Here is a 15878-nt window from a genome sequence, read left to right as displayed (position 1 = left end):
TCACTCTAACAAAAATACATGGTGTTGTTTAGTTCTACTTGTAACAGCTTAAAAAAAGCAAGCAAATCTTACTGGCACCATTCCATTTTGATGTTGGAACATGTGCATCATTCAAATGTAGGAAGCAAGGGATATTTATAATCATAACACAAATGTCTCTGTGTTGCTGGGTTTGTGTGGACCCATATTCAGAGCTGCAGTTGCAGTCACAATGCAATTTGCTTTACAGTCACAAACATTAAAAGTAAACTTTTAATGTCTGTGCCTGTTTCGGTAATTTTGTGGCTGCAAGTAAATTAATTTAATGTACGCTGTGAAAGTCTGCAGTGCAGCCTGAAATTGTACGACTCTTATGCCTTCCTGCTCGCTCAGACCACATATATTTGAAAATGCTATCATAGAGAGAAATTAATGGGATCTTCCATTACTGAGGGCTGCTCCAGCTCCGCCGGTCCTGCACATTGACTTTAGACAATTATGCAAAAACCTCACATTACATTCCAAGCCAGTTTTTTTTAAATTATTTCTAATTAAACATTTTTTACTATTTTGACTGTGGCAGATTTATTTTCTGTGACGTTTTGATTTCCACCTTACATAACGGTGACAAAACTTTTCAAACTATTTTACATCCAATTTTAAATTTCTTTGCTGTATTCATCAGATGTCTCAGTGACTCCTGATCTACACCTTCAAATGAATTCATGACACTTAGCCTCTGATCAGAGAGATGTTTATCTTTTCTCAGTGTCAGAAATCCATTTTGAGGCCTACATCGTCTGCTGTCACTTTACCACCATGCAAATTCAGTACTATAAAATCCCCAAAACTATTAATGCCAAGCACCTTCAGCTTTGCGCTATTCTGTTAAACAGACTCTGTGCATGAGTGTTAGTTGCAAAGTGAGGGAAGTGTGTCACCCATTTAGTGATCAAGTTCAGGCCTTCTCATCTAGTCTACTTTTGTTTTTTTTTATTCAGACAAAATGACTGTTTCCTGAGGCATGGTTTAATACATTTAACCATAGGTAAACACACATACGCACCAATTATATTTGGCTCCAGCATGCTCTACTAAGTGTCAACATATTGAATTCTGTCTCATTGTCAATCTGTTCACACATATCCTGATTCAAGCCACTGTCTCTTACGTTATTTATGTTTTGTAACCTTGAGTGATAATTTATGAGGAAAACACTTATGTATTGTTTGTGTTATTTCTTTTCCATTGTGTTTGTCACACGTAGAGAACGGAGGACGCAGATGCAGGAGATGTAATTCCAATGCTTTATTAGGAGGGCAGCAGAATCAACAAGTTCCTCTTCAGAGAAGCTAAACAGACTATGAAATATTATACTAATAATATACTTTTCCAAAATGGGAAAGTATATCTATATAAATTATCAAACTCAAAATCACTCCTCTAACGGAGGAAAAAACAAAAGACCATGAAACTTTAAGATTAACTAAGGATCACTCCTGCTGCAGAGGAAAAAAACAAAAAGCCTCTCCTAAAAATCGGAGGAAATACACTATGATAAATTTACAAACAAAAACCACTCCAACTAGGAGGGAAAACAAGAAGGCTATAAACAAAAACTAACACTGTAACTCTTACAGGTTCTAATTTATCATAATTCACTATGAGAAACAAAAAACACTCTTTCGAGGATAAATACTACTTGGTAAACTTGGGTAACAGGCTTGGCAAAAAGGCGAGGATGATGCACTTCATACGGACAGATACAACACGCTGGCACAAGACAGGGGGAGACGCAGACTCTTAAGCACACCGGGGTAATGGGAATCAGGTGGAATCATTCCTACCACAATCAGACTGGAGCACAAGAGGAAGGGCAAGTGACCTGGAACGAGAGGGAAGTTAATCTTTCAAAATAAAACAGGAAATGACGAAACAATATATGAAACGAGACAAAAACCCAACTTAACCTCACCGCGGTGTGACAGTGTTTTTGTTTTATCCTTTATGTATGTAGTAGGTTCTTAATTGTCAATTGGAAGGACCCTAGGAATATTATCATGTATGTCATGTTTACCGCCAGAATAGCTGCTGCTAAAAGCAAAAGCTAATGGGGATCTAATAAAAACAAACAAACAAACCATCTATGTGTTTGCCTGTGCCCTTGATCTGCAATTGTCTGCTCGCTTTTTATTCATCTTATTGAAGGACTTCTTTTACTCAATGATAAGACAATGTGCTTTTAACAAGACATAAAAAAAAACACAGACACACTTATTACTTACAGACACTTTTGTTGAGTGAAAAGGTAAGGAAAAACTCTGGCCGTTGAATGTCATTTTCCATCATTACCGTTTTTTTGCCATTATCAGCACTTCTTATCCTCCATTTTCTCTGTAAAGATCATATCTGTTCATTTTTAAACACTCCTATTCATTTTCAGTCTGCTGTCATATATCCCAGTAAGCAAAAGCAAATTGCCTTTCGCATGCAGAAAAACATTCACCAGGTACTATTGCAAATCTACTATGCTTTTTTTCTGACAGTCAAACCACATTTTTATTTGTTCTCCTCTTTTATGTCTAATAAAGTTGTGGTTAAATCAATCAAAAATCCTACTGCTCAGACAGAGGAAAGGAATTCAAACAGCAATCCAAATTGGATGAGTGATATTGAAATAATATGAATGTATAGAACTGGACTTTGTTGAAATGTATCTAAAATAAACTGAGGTAAAGACAAATACATGTTCTGTGTTAGGGCCAACCAGCACCCCAATTTGTTTTTTAATTATTGTCTCTTTGTTGATTAATAAAGCTGACAATCTTGCAATAGCAAACAATCTGTCAAGCATGTGTCCAGCAAAATGAAAGACGGTAGAAAACAATAGAATAGGTGCAAAAGGCACATACTCATTGTTCGATATTTTTGTGCCTAGAAATGAAAAATGACAACAAATTGTCCGGTAACAAGGCAGATCTAATGCAGTCAGGACTACTTTCATCAAAAAATAAAATCATTGTAGCCACTTGGAGTCATAATTGTAGCAATTTATAGCAGTTTATATTTATAGTGTGTATGTCTCTGTTCTGGGACCTGCCCACCCTTCCATGTTTAAAAGTGGAATGCCTGCGGTGGCAGAGACCCCAAAGGACTGAACAGAGCAGCATCAATGACAACAAATATAACACTGATTAAGTTGGACACAGTTCGAGGAGAAGATGCTTGGGTGGAGGTAGGTTGCAGTGCAGCTTGCAGAGAGAGCAGCAAAACTATTAAAGGCAGCTTTAACAGTGTTCTGCATCAAACCTGTGTCACAGCCCGGCTCTAAGGCTGCAAGAAGGATGGGAGATAGACGAGAGTTTCCAATTTCAAAATAACTTTTATTAACAAAATGATTTAAACTAAGAAAACGTGGAAGTCAGTTGTCAATAGTGTATGCATGCATGAGTGTGTGGATGTGTAAGCGATCAAAAAACAGAACAAAATAGCAGCCGCCCCGTAACCTGGTCTAACCAAGTCAATCCAAGTGTGGGGTGGGGGTTCGTAACTGGCAGGAGTGGAGCTTTTAAGACACAAGCCCTAGGTGTGGCTCAATCAGCCTGATGAGCACTCCGCCTTACGGAGAAAGAAACAACAACAAAAAAGACAGGGACAACTAGTGTTGCAGAGGGGTCGTCACACCTGGCAATTGAGAATGCGTGGAAGGAAATGAGCTGAAAGGTACGAATTTTGAATTCAGAAATCCATCCATCCATCCATCCATCCATCCATCCATCCATTTTCTATACCCGCTTAATCTGTCGGTCAGGTCACGGGGGGGCTGGAGCCTATCCCAGGGGTCATCGGGCGAGAGGCGGGGTACACCCTGGACAGGTCGCCGGTCCATCACAGGGCCACATAGAGACAAACAAGAAAAACAACAACCACACACACACACACGCTCACACTCACTCCTAAGGACATTTTTTAGAGACACCAATTAAACTAACTTGCACGTTTTTGGACAGTGGGAGGAAGCCGGAGTACCCGGAGTACCCGGAGAGAATTTAGAAATCCATTGCTAGGAAACTGTAGTGTTTATATCCATGTGTTTTTGTTTGAACGTAAACTAGGCTGGAAGTTCCAAGCTCAGTTTCTGCATTAGGTTTTTTGTCCGACACCTGTGAAGACCTTCGGACATGTATGGTCCTCCAGTAGATCTGTCCTTTAAAGATATCAGCGATGTCGAAGGTAATGTCATATTTCTTGAGTTTCTTCATTTTACAGTTGGAAACGTTATTGTGCTTGGATTCTATTTTTTCATTGAAACTTTGACTGGAGTATGTCAACATTTCTTATCAGAAACACAATTGAAACGTGTTATTTTTAACGTGTCTGTGTTTCATGTCATTAAATACCACTATTTACCACTGTTCTTACTTGATCTGTGAAGCACTAACAAAGGCCTGGCGTATTGTCTATTCTAATCTACATTCAATGTTCTAATCAAAGGGGCATCAGAAATTTAAAAAAAAAATCAAATTGAATACATTTTGTGATTCCAAAGAGATCAAGAAGATTCCTTATTTCTTCACCACTAAGCATGTAATGTAATCAACATGTAGTCACTGCAGAGCATCACTTTGATGGCAGAAATAGAAATGCGAATATTCAAGAAAGAATTGCTGGTGTCTGCTTAATTGACTGTAATTGCTTTATTTGTGGTTTAGACGCACTGTCAGAGGTACCCCGTAGTGGCCTGCGCCCTTTAAGGACAAACTCGGAAAAGAAGTACCTAAGCCGCTCTGTGCGGCTCAGCAACAACAAGATCACAGATCTCGGTGGCCTCCAGTTCATGCTCTCTGGCTTTCTGGCTCAGCCGTCAGTGCTTGGCTGGCTGGACTTGTCCTGCAACAAGATAACACTTGTAGATTCTGTAAGACTAAGTTTTCTCTTGGGGTTTTTGTGTACTCACACACTTGTTCGTTTGCTTCTTTATTTTGCGTTCTTTTTTTATTTTCACTGGCAACTTTTCAAAAAGCAGTGAGTGGATGTGTATTTGGCTAACATTTCTCAAGAATGCTCAATTTTCACAAATCATCGCACTCGTGTTATGCCTGTGAAACTTTCTCAGTATTATTTATGCAACTTAAAGTTTGGTATTTCATTTTACAACTTACCGGAGTGACAGCCTGCCTGTGTTCCAGGTTTTGTGTGAGCTGCAAGAGTTGCGGGTGCTGTATCTTCATGGGAACAGCATCTGGAACCTGACAGAGATAGACAAGCTGGGACAGCTGATGCATCTGCACACCATCACACTACATGGAAATGGCATAGAATCCATCAAGGGCTACAGGTAGCAACCTCATTTCCTCCAAGTTTCAACTATTTTCATTTTAGGGTAATCACAGAAGATTTTTTAGTAACTTGTCAGATGGCTTGTGATGTAAGAGTACAATTTTCAGAGAAAGACAGTTGGCCCTGTGGAGCACCTCCAAGCCCTGTTGTCATCTGTGACACAGTTCCAGCTTTGTTGTCATCTCATTATCGATAGGTTACTGTTACTACCAACATTTAGTGTTTGACTGATCTGCCACCACAAATGGGCATTTCTTTGTTCTGACATTTCTGTCTAACACGTCATAGCCCCATGCTCAGAACAGACAGACAAGGCTTAAAAGGGTGACAGTATCTGCCTATATGAGTGATCTATGGCGGCCTATACCTACTTACTCGGAGGGAGAGATGGGGTACACTGGGTTGCCAGACCATCACAGGGCCACACAGAGACAAACAACCATGCACAGTCACACTCACTTCTGGTGTGAGGGTGGGAGGAAGCCTGAGTGACCAGATAGAACCCATGCATATGCAGGAAAAACATGCAAATTTCACAGAAAAAGGTTAGGAACCAGAAACCCTCTTTCTGTGTGTGAACGGTGCCCACCACCATGCAGCCCGTGATATGATACAAGACGTAAAAGATAACTAACTAGAGCCTCCTGAAAGTTTGAACAAGCAGTTACTCCAGAACTAGAGGACAAGGAGCTATGGTGCTTTAACAGATACTGATGCAAAATAATAATAAGTCCTTGGGTTTTAGGAACTTGTAATTCCTAGGATATGTTGTCTTAAAGGAGCATATAGGAGCATATGATTTCAATCTGCCGCGCACAAAAGGTGTGCCCTCTTAAAGCCTAAATCCCACAGACCAGAGTTTGACTAAGATGCATAATGAATGGGGTCACAGAATAAACCCCAAGCAAAAGTTGAATCTAAACTAGATTTGGATTGTGCACAGATTCAGGTCACCGCACTTGTAGATGTTCTGTAGTTATGTATTCCAGAACACTTCCTCTAAAATGGGTCAGAATGCATCCAGATTCACTAATTCTCTGCACAAACTGGCCCAAATCCACATACCAAAAACCTCACAATTTTCATGAGCTTCACTTTTGAGATACTTCCACAATCCAGCCAAGTGTGCTGATGCTTAAATTTCAAGAGCAAAAGCAGAAGTACTTGCTCTGCAGAAAAAAATAAAGAAATCACCTCTGAGACTGATATATTGACATTTTATTGTTCTTGCTGATAATAGTGCCAGTTAACAATAAGTGCCTTTTCCTCTTTTTTGCTTTAGATAGTGTTAGTCACCCATAGTCCATGTCAGGTGAAGTTATTCTATCGCATATTAAAATGTTAAGCAGCTGAACAGTCAGAGCAGACTAGGCTTTTTAGGAGCAGAATCTTAAAGAGACAGGAGCAGAAATTGAGTATTTCAGATAGGAGAAGATGAGAGGTGCTGCAGTAATATACAGTACCAGATAGATTATATGTTTCTTTTTTTAACATTGAAGTATCTTAGCCTCCTCTAGTAGATCCTTAGAATGAAATTAAGATTCTTAAGACAGCATAGCAGGGGTTATTTAAGCGCATTAGCAATAAATTAAAGCCAGAGATTCAGATATTCGTAATTATTAGATAAGAAAGAAGGAAAGTTCTGCTGCCAAGAAGTACGTTTCTACATGTTTAGCTCATCTTTGCCAAATAGTTTCCGCTCTTTCGGCAAGAATTCTTTGATTAGTGATTATCATATATGTTTGGAACAGATATTAAATCATAGAGACATTTTGCAAGGCACCCCAATCAAGAATCGTAATCTAAAATGTAATAGGTCTTTAAATCAGTCAAATAAATTCATCTGAGTAATGAGTGTAATAGAAGTGATTTAGGAGTTGCATTAAGTAGCATGGCCAAGTAATGAACTGTGCTCATGTACAAAACAAGCACCTCATATCTGTACCTATGTACAGTTCTTATGAATACATGTGCACTTATAACATCAGGCTTTTTATATTGCACAGTATCATTCAACTTGACTTGACTCTGTTTAACTCTCTGCTTTGTCTTCTACTTCAAACAGAACTCTCACAACATTGGCAGGATCGGCCGTTCATGATGCAAACACAAAATCACAAAATCTGAAATGGCCTACAATGGAAAGCCAATGATAGATAGATAGATGAATCATTAAAAACCGGAGCTGTGCTGCAGCACGTAATAGAAAAGGCCAATCAGCATCCACTAAAAGAGTCATGAACTTCAGAGAGCTTATCTTGCATTACAGCAGTAGTTCAAAGGAATGCCACACTGCACTGACACATCGCATTCGCTTTTTAATTTAATTTTCATTGCATTTCATGCATCATCATTACTTTGAAATAGCAGGAAAGTACAGTCAAGGTCTGCTCTGAATAGTCTGAAAAGAAATCTCCTTATTCAATAAAGAGAGAGATGTAATATGGTGTCAAAATGTCCATGGAGAGCTGTGTTTAAAGATAATTTAATGTGCGTGTATTTTTGTGTTTCTAGGAATCATGTGATTTTGCATTTGCCTCACCTGAAGACGATGGATTTCAGTCTTGTGACAAGGGATGAGCGGGTCATGGCACATTTTTCGCCTGTCCAGAAAAGCCAAAGAGAATGACGATTGAACAGTTTGTTAAGTTGCTTTTCAATTTAATAATTGTCAACGTTTTTTGGATTAAAATGTTTTCACGAATGTAAAATGTAATCTTTTTTTTCTGAAGGCTGATTTACGTAAACAATTGACCACAAATCCCTTTTCACATCAAATAACATTTTTAATTATGTGATATGTTAGGGTTAGACACTTATTTTCCCAGATCTGACACTTTCAGAGTTCTATGAGAGTGGCAACAAAAACATATATAGGTCACTCGAACTGAATCTAATATAGTAAGGCCTTCTGTCAGTTTATGCAGTATACTGTATATTGTTTCACATACTGTGTGAGGGTTGCACGGTGGTGTGTCTCTGTGTGGACTGGCAACCTGTCCAGGGTGTACCCTGCCTCTCGCCCAATGACAGCTGGGATAGGCTCCAGCCCCCCAGCGACCCTAAATTGGATCAAGTGGGTATAGAAAATGGATATGCTGTGTGTAGGTGAAAGTAAAGATCGGTTTATTTCATTATAAGGTAACTGCAATTTACAAATTGCATGTATGAAAGGACACACATAAGAATGTGATATGTTCAGTTTAGAACAGCTTTGGGTTATTACAGTCTGGTCTTGTTAAAGAAGAAATGCTGACCATGCATCAGCTCTGAGGCAGATTTACTGCCAGTCCTCTGGGCTCTATTTGTTACAGAATTAGTGTATCAATGTTTGAGCTTTAATTGGTGGGATGGAAATGTCCCTGAATCAGTGTAGAGCATGGCACACCAGAGCTGACCACTAAAACCGATGCTAATCAAATCAAAGGTTGATTTAAAGTCATTTGAATAGAAAAACAGCAACTCCTAATGTGATACTTGTGTGAAATGCCCCCAGTTATTTTACTTCCTCTAAAACCTGCAATTACACTGTTCTGATGAAACAGCATTTAGACCATGTCTCATACTGTGCAGTAAAGTCAATGTCAATGAATAACTTTCAGGCAAGAAGGCAGGTGCCCTCAGCAGGATTGCCTCCTTTGACAGTGATTCAGAAAATACTTGTTTGTGTTACAGATTCCCAACAGCTGACTTGTGCAGTATGTGAACATCCCTTTTTTTTATATTTGTGATGGAAAAGGCTTTGTTAAAATAAATTACATCAATTATCATATTGTAAGATAGGGTGAACTTCTAACTTCTTTTTTAGGTCAGAATTATCTTATAGTTAGTAGCGCCAGCACAAACCACAACTTGGTGTTAAAAACTCTTGTTGGGATTGATTGAAGTGGAGCAGTGTAAACTTGGTTTTTAAAAAGTGTGGATATAGTACATTTCACAGCTGGATATGTTTCGTATTTGTTGGCGTTTTCTTATCTGACAACACAAATACTAGAGAACAGAATTTAAATTAATCAAGCATTGAAATTTACTGAGGTTTGCCGCTGCAAATTTAATGCTTGTTGCACATTATTTTAATTTATTTATTTATTTATTTTTTAAGCTTTAAATGTTTTAAATTTTGTATTCAACAAAGCTGTGATAAGTGTTGCGGAGAGGAGGCGTTGCAGGGGGAAAAAAGATGTAGAGTAAGAGAGAAAAAAAAATGACAGAATGATAACAGTTGTAGTCAGACTGAAAAAAATTAAGATGCAGCCTTCTGCCTACATTTGAACAATTATTATCTGAAAAAAAAAGGTTGAAATTTGCTTGAGATAGGTGCAATATGGACATATTGCTCATCCAATCACTTGTCATTGAGGACTTTCCACATAGGTACATGTAAACTGGTGTGTCAGTACCTGTAGCTGGTGAGGAGAATAAGTGGGTTAATGATTTCATTTCATGTATAGTATTGCTGGTCCCATATTAACACTACTTTTATCCGCCAAATCTTTGCAGTCAGACAGCCTGATATGAGGCATGGACTGAGTGGACTGAATGCTTCAGTCGTGTTAAACTACTTCATTTTATTGTGAATTCACAGTTACCTTGTGGGCTGGCAAATCTGTATAGTTTAATTAGCATTTTCATTTAGAGAGAAATTTCTTGGCTAAACTAAATAAATTAGTGAGGAATGAGCTACATTGTATTTGCTTGGTAAAGAATAGGCTACATCTTACTTTTCTGAGAAAAAGAAAAGGCCAAACATTAAGTATTCATATAGCTCTGCAGGCTGAGAACTGCTACAAAAGTCAGTAACCTGCTCACATTTCAGAATCCAGCCGGAAGGCTAACGTCAACAGTAATCTTGTTGAATTTGTCTGCCCTAACAGTTCCTCAGAGGACTTTCTCGAAAGTTATACTTGGCAAAAATGACATAAAAATGTTTTACCTTTTATGATTTTTTTTTTCCCGATTGGAAAACAGTTAATATATCAAGCATCAAGAAGAATATCTGTCTATTCCGACGCACTGAATCCATTTTAGACTGAAAGCACCGTTAGCATAAAAGCCTCATTCATTTTCAGTTGCATCTACAAAGTTTATATAACACTGTTCCTTTTCAGATTTTTATTTTCTAAAAGGAAAGTTCCTTTAGATTTCTGTCAATGTGTGCATGCTTTTTTTTCTTTATTTAAACCAAAATTCATGAGATATGCAACATGATTACAGATCAAACTAATTCCTTTTAAATTATTTGCAGTGGTATAAAGTCAAACTAATGCTGTCATAGGCACTGAATTTAATCAAATGCAGTCCTGATCAGAATTAAGCACATACCTTCCATTCAGAAATGTAGAATTCATTATCAGATATAAATGTGAATACCAGTGTTGTAAAATCAGAAATTGTCCATAAAACGCCCTACATTATTGAACCAGCTTGAAGCATTTAAGTATGCTGCTCCTTCTGCTTGGAAAAAAAGTGCAAAGTCACCTGAATCTTATGGCCCTGTCACACTGTTGCGTATGCCACTAGCGTATGAAAATTATCACTCATACGCTGGTATACGCTGACATACGCCAGGGGAACGCTGGCATACGTTGGCATACGTTGGCATACGCTGAGGCAGAAATAAATTTTTGAACATGCTCAAAACTTTTGTGCGTATGGTTAATACGCTAAGCATACGATAGGCATACGCTGAATACGCTAGAGGTACGATATAGGTACGTTACTGATAGGTCGAGAACGCTGGACATAAATTGCCATATGTTGGCATGAAGGTGTACCGTACAGCTAGCGTATTTATAGCCTCCGCCCGTCTGCCGCCTCCATCTCCGCCAGACGGGCGGAGATGGAGGCGGCAGGCAACCGACGATTCACGGGAGCGGTCAGGAGGAGGAGTTGGGGATCTTGATCGCTCAGAAGCATGTAACTCATCAGCCGCAGGTGCATCAGGCATTTCAGCAGGTTTGGGTGAGAATGATTCTTGTGTTTTTTTGCCTTTTCCTCGGCCCGGGGCCCGGGCAAATGACGATTGCTTCTTGGGAGGCATGATCGAGATGAATGTCTCGAGAGATGTTGATAGCGCGTCGTCTACTGCAATAATGGAGCAATGTGGAAAGGCTGCTGAGTTAATGGCGTTGCCCCTGGCAACCAATAGCGTCTTCTGCCAACATGGCCGACCGGCCGACCGGAGTCACGTGACTCCTCATTCTCAATAGGCGCGTTGAAACGTACGCTGGGCATGCGCAGTTCATATGCTACTCATACGCTAGTCATTCTTTATTTTCAAGGACTTTTCGTGCGTATGATTAATTTTCATACGCAACTCATACGCTTCTCTCATACGCAACAGTGTGACAGGGCCTTTAAGGAACTTCCTTCTTCTGCCCTTTGTACTGTCACTACTTCTTTTGTAGTTTGTCAACCACCACAATCAATGTCCAGTTGGCTAGCAATCACCTGTTTATCAGTCTGGAATATACATCTATATACATACATATATAGATATACATATGCATACATATGTATGTGTATATCTGTATGTGTGTGAATATACTTTTTTTTAAATTGTAAAGTCATATAAATTCATATTACAACACATGGTGCGAAGCAGATTTAAAGCATCGATCGCAGATGTCTACAGTCCACAGAACATTTTTTGACAAAATCTTGTGGCTCAGCATCACTACCAGAAACTGGGGAGCATTTCAGGGATATCACACAACAGCAGACATCTACTTTAAGATAATTGAAATATAGTAAGTGAGTGGCCACCATCACAAACCACACTCCTCCATCAGTGTCCTCAGTAAGTGGTCATTAAATGTAAAGTCATTCTCACTGTAGCCACAAATCTGTTTTATAAATGCTGTGTCTGTTTTTTTTGCATGTGAGGAAAATAGTCTAAGCTAACATTAAAAAAAGGGCAGAGGGGCATCGTGGACTTTGATGTAAGCTGAGTCGTCACACCACATGTACAAATCCCATAAATCCTCCACACTAAACTGCACTGCACTGCTTGATTATGACTAACACACCCCCTACTGTGCCTCCTACCACTTGGTGCAATTGTTTCCCGATTCCCTAAGGGTACATGACATCACTACAGCACACAGACAGTGTTTCTGAAGGATATGGCTTTTGAAGACACAAGACAGTTATATTTTCAGGGTTTTGGGGGAGAGATTCCATATTGGGAGTCATAAATGGCAGAGTCCATAGAGTGGTATTTTAATAGACCAAGATGTGTTTGATAAATCAATTTTTCCCAGACCTAATTAAACACTTACTGACAGCCCAGTTAAGCTGTCGGCATCTGCTCCACCAAATGAACTAGGAAGAGCTCCAACACTAGATAGGAGGAACAGTGGCAGGCAGAAGAAGAGTTCCCTTTCTTTTCCCTTTTCTCTTTCCTTTCTGTGAGAGAACATCTTGATTTCTGTCTGTGATGTCCTACTCTTTGCTAAACATTTTGCACAAAACGTAATGCTTGTCATTCACTCACTGAGATTAAAGCCCTGATTAATCCTTCAGAAAGTATAATTAAATCATGGTTTAGTGTCACCCATTTATTTGTGGTCACTGTTTCAAAGCCTTAAACTGGCATTTATCTGTCACCATCAGCTTTTCTTTCTCCTTTTTTTAACCCAGAAGTTACCGTAAGTTCTTGGCAGAGGGAGGTTGGATTAGTTATCAGAGTCAAAACACATGATTTGTTAGTCATGTTGAATTTGACATTCTTTAGGATGCTAATTTTCTGATATTCTCTAGTCGAAGGATCTCCCGTGGTGCAATATAGCTTACAAATTTTACCTCAGCCTTTGGTTCTCCTCGATATGAGGAAAGCTGAAGAAATTGTGTCCTTTCTTGTTTTCGCACAATGTTAAAATTGTCATAAAACTTATTTGTGGGTGCTGACAGTTTAAGCTGTTATTTCAAATAAAGTCTGGATCGTTTCTTCAGTCAAACATGAAAACATTTTTTTTTTCCTGTTGCAGGAACTGGGAAAAATGAGTGCAGAAAAAATACTGTATGAGTATAATCATGAGTTGAAGTATGACTCCAGTTACATAACCTTAGAAGTAAATAGTAAAGGTTTTTTTTCTGAATAAACAAAAAAAAAATCTGAGATTAGTTATATGTTCACATTTACTCACCAAAAGATAATTTTCTACTTTCTTTTACCCTAAATAATGGGTTTCTTACATCCATAATAAACAGCTTTCAAATCTCTGTTTGATCAGCTGCAGGTGTGTCACTTCAAATGAACCTATTTGAGGACGACTGCTTTCCTACATTCATCCACATATGCATGTAGAACACAAACAAGTAGGGACTACACTATGAGTGGCTAAATACAGCACAGGGTGCTTTAAAGTACTCTTACATGGATAAAAGTTGTATGACTTTTAACTTAAGCTGATTTGAATCTTAAAATTTCTCAGTGTTTTGTGTAAAGCCTCCTTATTCTTGGTAAAAGTCCAGATTAAACCTATTCCTAAGTAAATTACAGTTTTTATTATTTTCAAAGTAAGTTATGAAGATATGCAAGTAGCTGAGCAAGATGTAAGCTCTAAAAGTTCAAAGTTCAGGGTTTAAATTAAAGGCAAAGCATCTTTGTATATTCAAACGTCATATATCTGTTTGCTTGTTTAGTTCTGACCTACAGTTTCTCTAAGGACTGGCAGAAAATGGCAGCCTCTCGGATGAGTAACATCTCATTTATGTAATGTTTTTTTCAACAATTTCTGCACTTTTTTTTATTTCTATTACAGCTTTGCCAGATCTTAAGAATGACATCTACTCATTCTACAATTGTAAATAAGCATTAAAATCACTGAATTTAATTCCATTTTATCCACCTTGTGCTTTGCTGAAAACAAACTTCCGTTGTGTACTGGTGGTGTGGTTTATCATGATTGGTTCAGACCTACCAATCTTGGCTGCCATGTCCCGAGCTCAATAGGATTTGGTGTAATCCCACAGAGCAAAGCAGAGCAGATGGGCACACAGGTAAGATCCCAGTGGTAGAGGGGCTATAATTGGCCTGGCCCTCTGCCCACAAAGCCCTTTTACTGGTAGTCGTTTCAATTTTTGATGATCTAATCAAAATTCAGCATTATCCTCAAACCGATCAATGTATATCCCACAGGAGCATTTCATTTAAAAATCCTCTTATCCAATTTTAGTTTGATAGCTGATACATTGATTGTTGGGTTTAGGATCAGATATAGCGACTGCCCATACAATTACTATACTGTAATCCTGCTGAGCAGATGGGCAGACAGGTCAGGTCACTGGGGCACAAACAGGTCCGTCTCATCTATTATAGTTGGACTTTGTCATCAAATCAAAAGTAAAGAATTATTACTAGATATACGGTGATATAATTGAGCAGATGGTTGTCTTGCAACTATCACTCTTCCTTTCACACATTTTATGAGCATAGTATAAAAGCCATGAATCAAATCAGTGGTGATTGAGCTGCACCATTATAGCAGCAGTAGTCTGTGTCATGCCTGCTACACAGCACTTTGGTTTTGTACAGGTTGTTGAACATTTAGTGCTGGAAAGTTCTTACGCAAATGAGATAAGATTGTTGTTTTGCTTTTGTTTTTTTCTTATAGGTTAAAGCGTAGTATATAAAAACAAAAGAGAAATGGCAGTGGCATTTCTTACACTTTACAGTCAGGGTATTCAACAGGTCTTGAAATCTAAGCTATGTCTCCCTTAAGCCAAAACAAACTGGTGTCATGCCTTTCAAAACTGCCATTAAACCCTTCTGACAACTGTTAGCCTAAGCGTTAAAGTATGCCACCAACATTCATATCTGTAAGTTGTGCAAAAAAAAACAAACAAGCAAACACTGTTTATTCTATTTAATTTTTTTTTCATACCCTTCCAGATTGCTGAGTAAATTGGGAATTAAGAGCTAAAGAAGTTCCATTAAAAGTTGTGTGTTTGCAGGATTTTCTTTTTCTAATCAGTTTAAATTATTTTGGCATGCACATTTGTCTTAAACAAGGCTCCATATGTCTGTATAACCTGATACAATCAAATGCATGTGGCATTAAAGCAGGATTACTTGACTCTAACAAAGGGGACAAAGGATTACTCAATGTTCAATCCTCTTCCTTCACTGAATAGACTTTTATGTGCACAACAGATAACCAAATGCACTTTTACTGTTCTAGTCAACTTGTAACCAGTTTCAGTGCTATGTGGATACTCTTTTTGTTTCCCAGGGTTTTTTGGTTTGTGGAAGAATACTGACAAAATGTGTATATCTTTGCAATTAGAAAGTCATCTCTGTTCAAAAACAGTGAACAGTTCACTACGCTGACTAAAACACGAGAGGTGCAGCAGAGCAGAATCAAAGAAGTTTTCTACAAAAATGGATTATTAGAGAGATTGATTCATCTACAGTGAAGATGTATAATTAACTCCTTGTAGATATTTCACAGTGGTTCGGTTGGCTCTTCACATTTACATTAAAGTAATTAATTGGTGCTTGCTGTGATACTTCTTCAATCAGCATTAATTCTGCTTTCCCCCCTGAGCAAATTACA

General features: G+C 38.4%; 1 protein-coding gene across 1 annotated transcript; it reads left to right on the top strand.

The window, feature by feature from the left end:
• The first annotated feature begins 4160 nt into the window (after positions 1 to 4160).
• Positions 4161 to 7948, top strand: LOC142374521 (leucine-rich repeat-containing protein 51-like). Its single transcript, XM_075458241.1, has 4 exons — positions 4161 to 4212; positions 4692 to 4897; positions 5169 to 5317; positions 7834 to 7948. The coding sequence occupies exons 1-4, from the start codon at positions 4161 to 4163 to the stop codon at positions 7946 to 7948; spliced, it is 522 nt and encodes a 173-aa protein (XP_075314356.1).
• The last annotated feature ends 7930 nt before the right edge of the window (positions 7949 to 15878 follow it).

This window comes from Odontesthes bonariensis, chromosome 23, assembly GCF_027942865.1.
Source record: "Odontesthes bonariensis isolate fOdoBon6 chromosome 23, fOdoBon6.hap1, whole genome shotgun sequence".
Classification (NCBI taxonomy): Eukaryota; Metazoa; Chordata; class Actinopteri; order Atheriniformes; family Atherinopsidae; genus Odontesthes; species Odontesthes bonariensis.
Note: the sequence above shows the minus strand (reverse complement) of the source record. Positions and strands in the feature narration are given on the sequence as shown.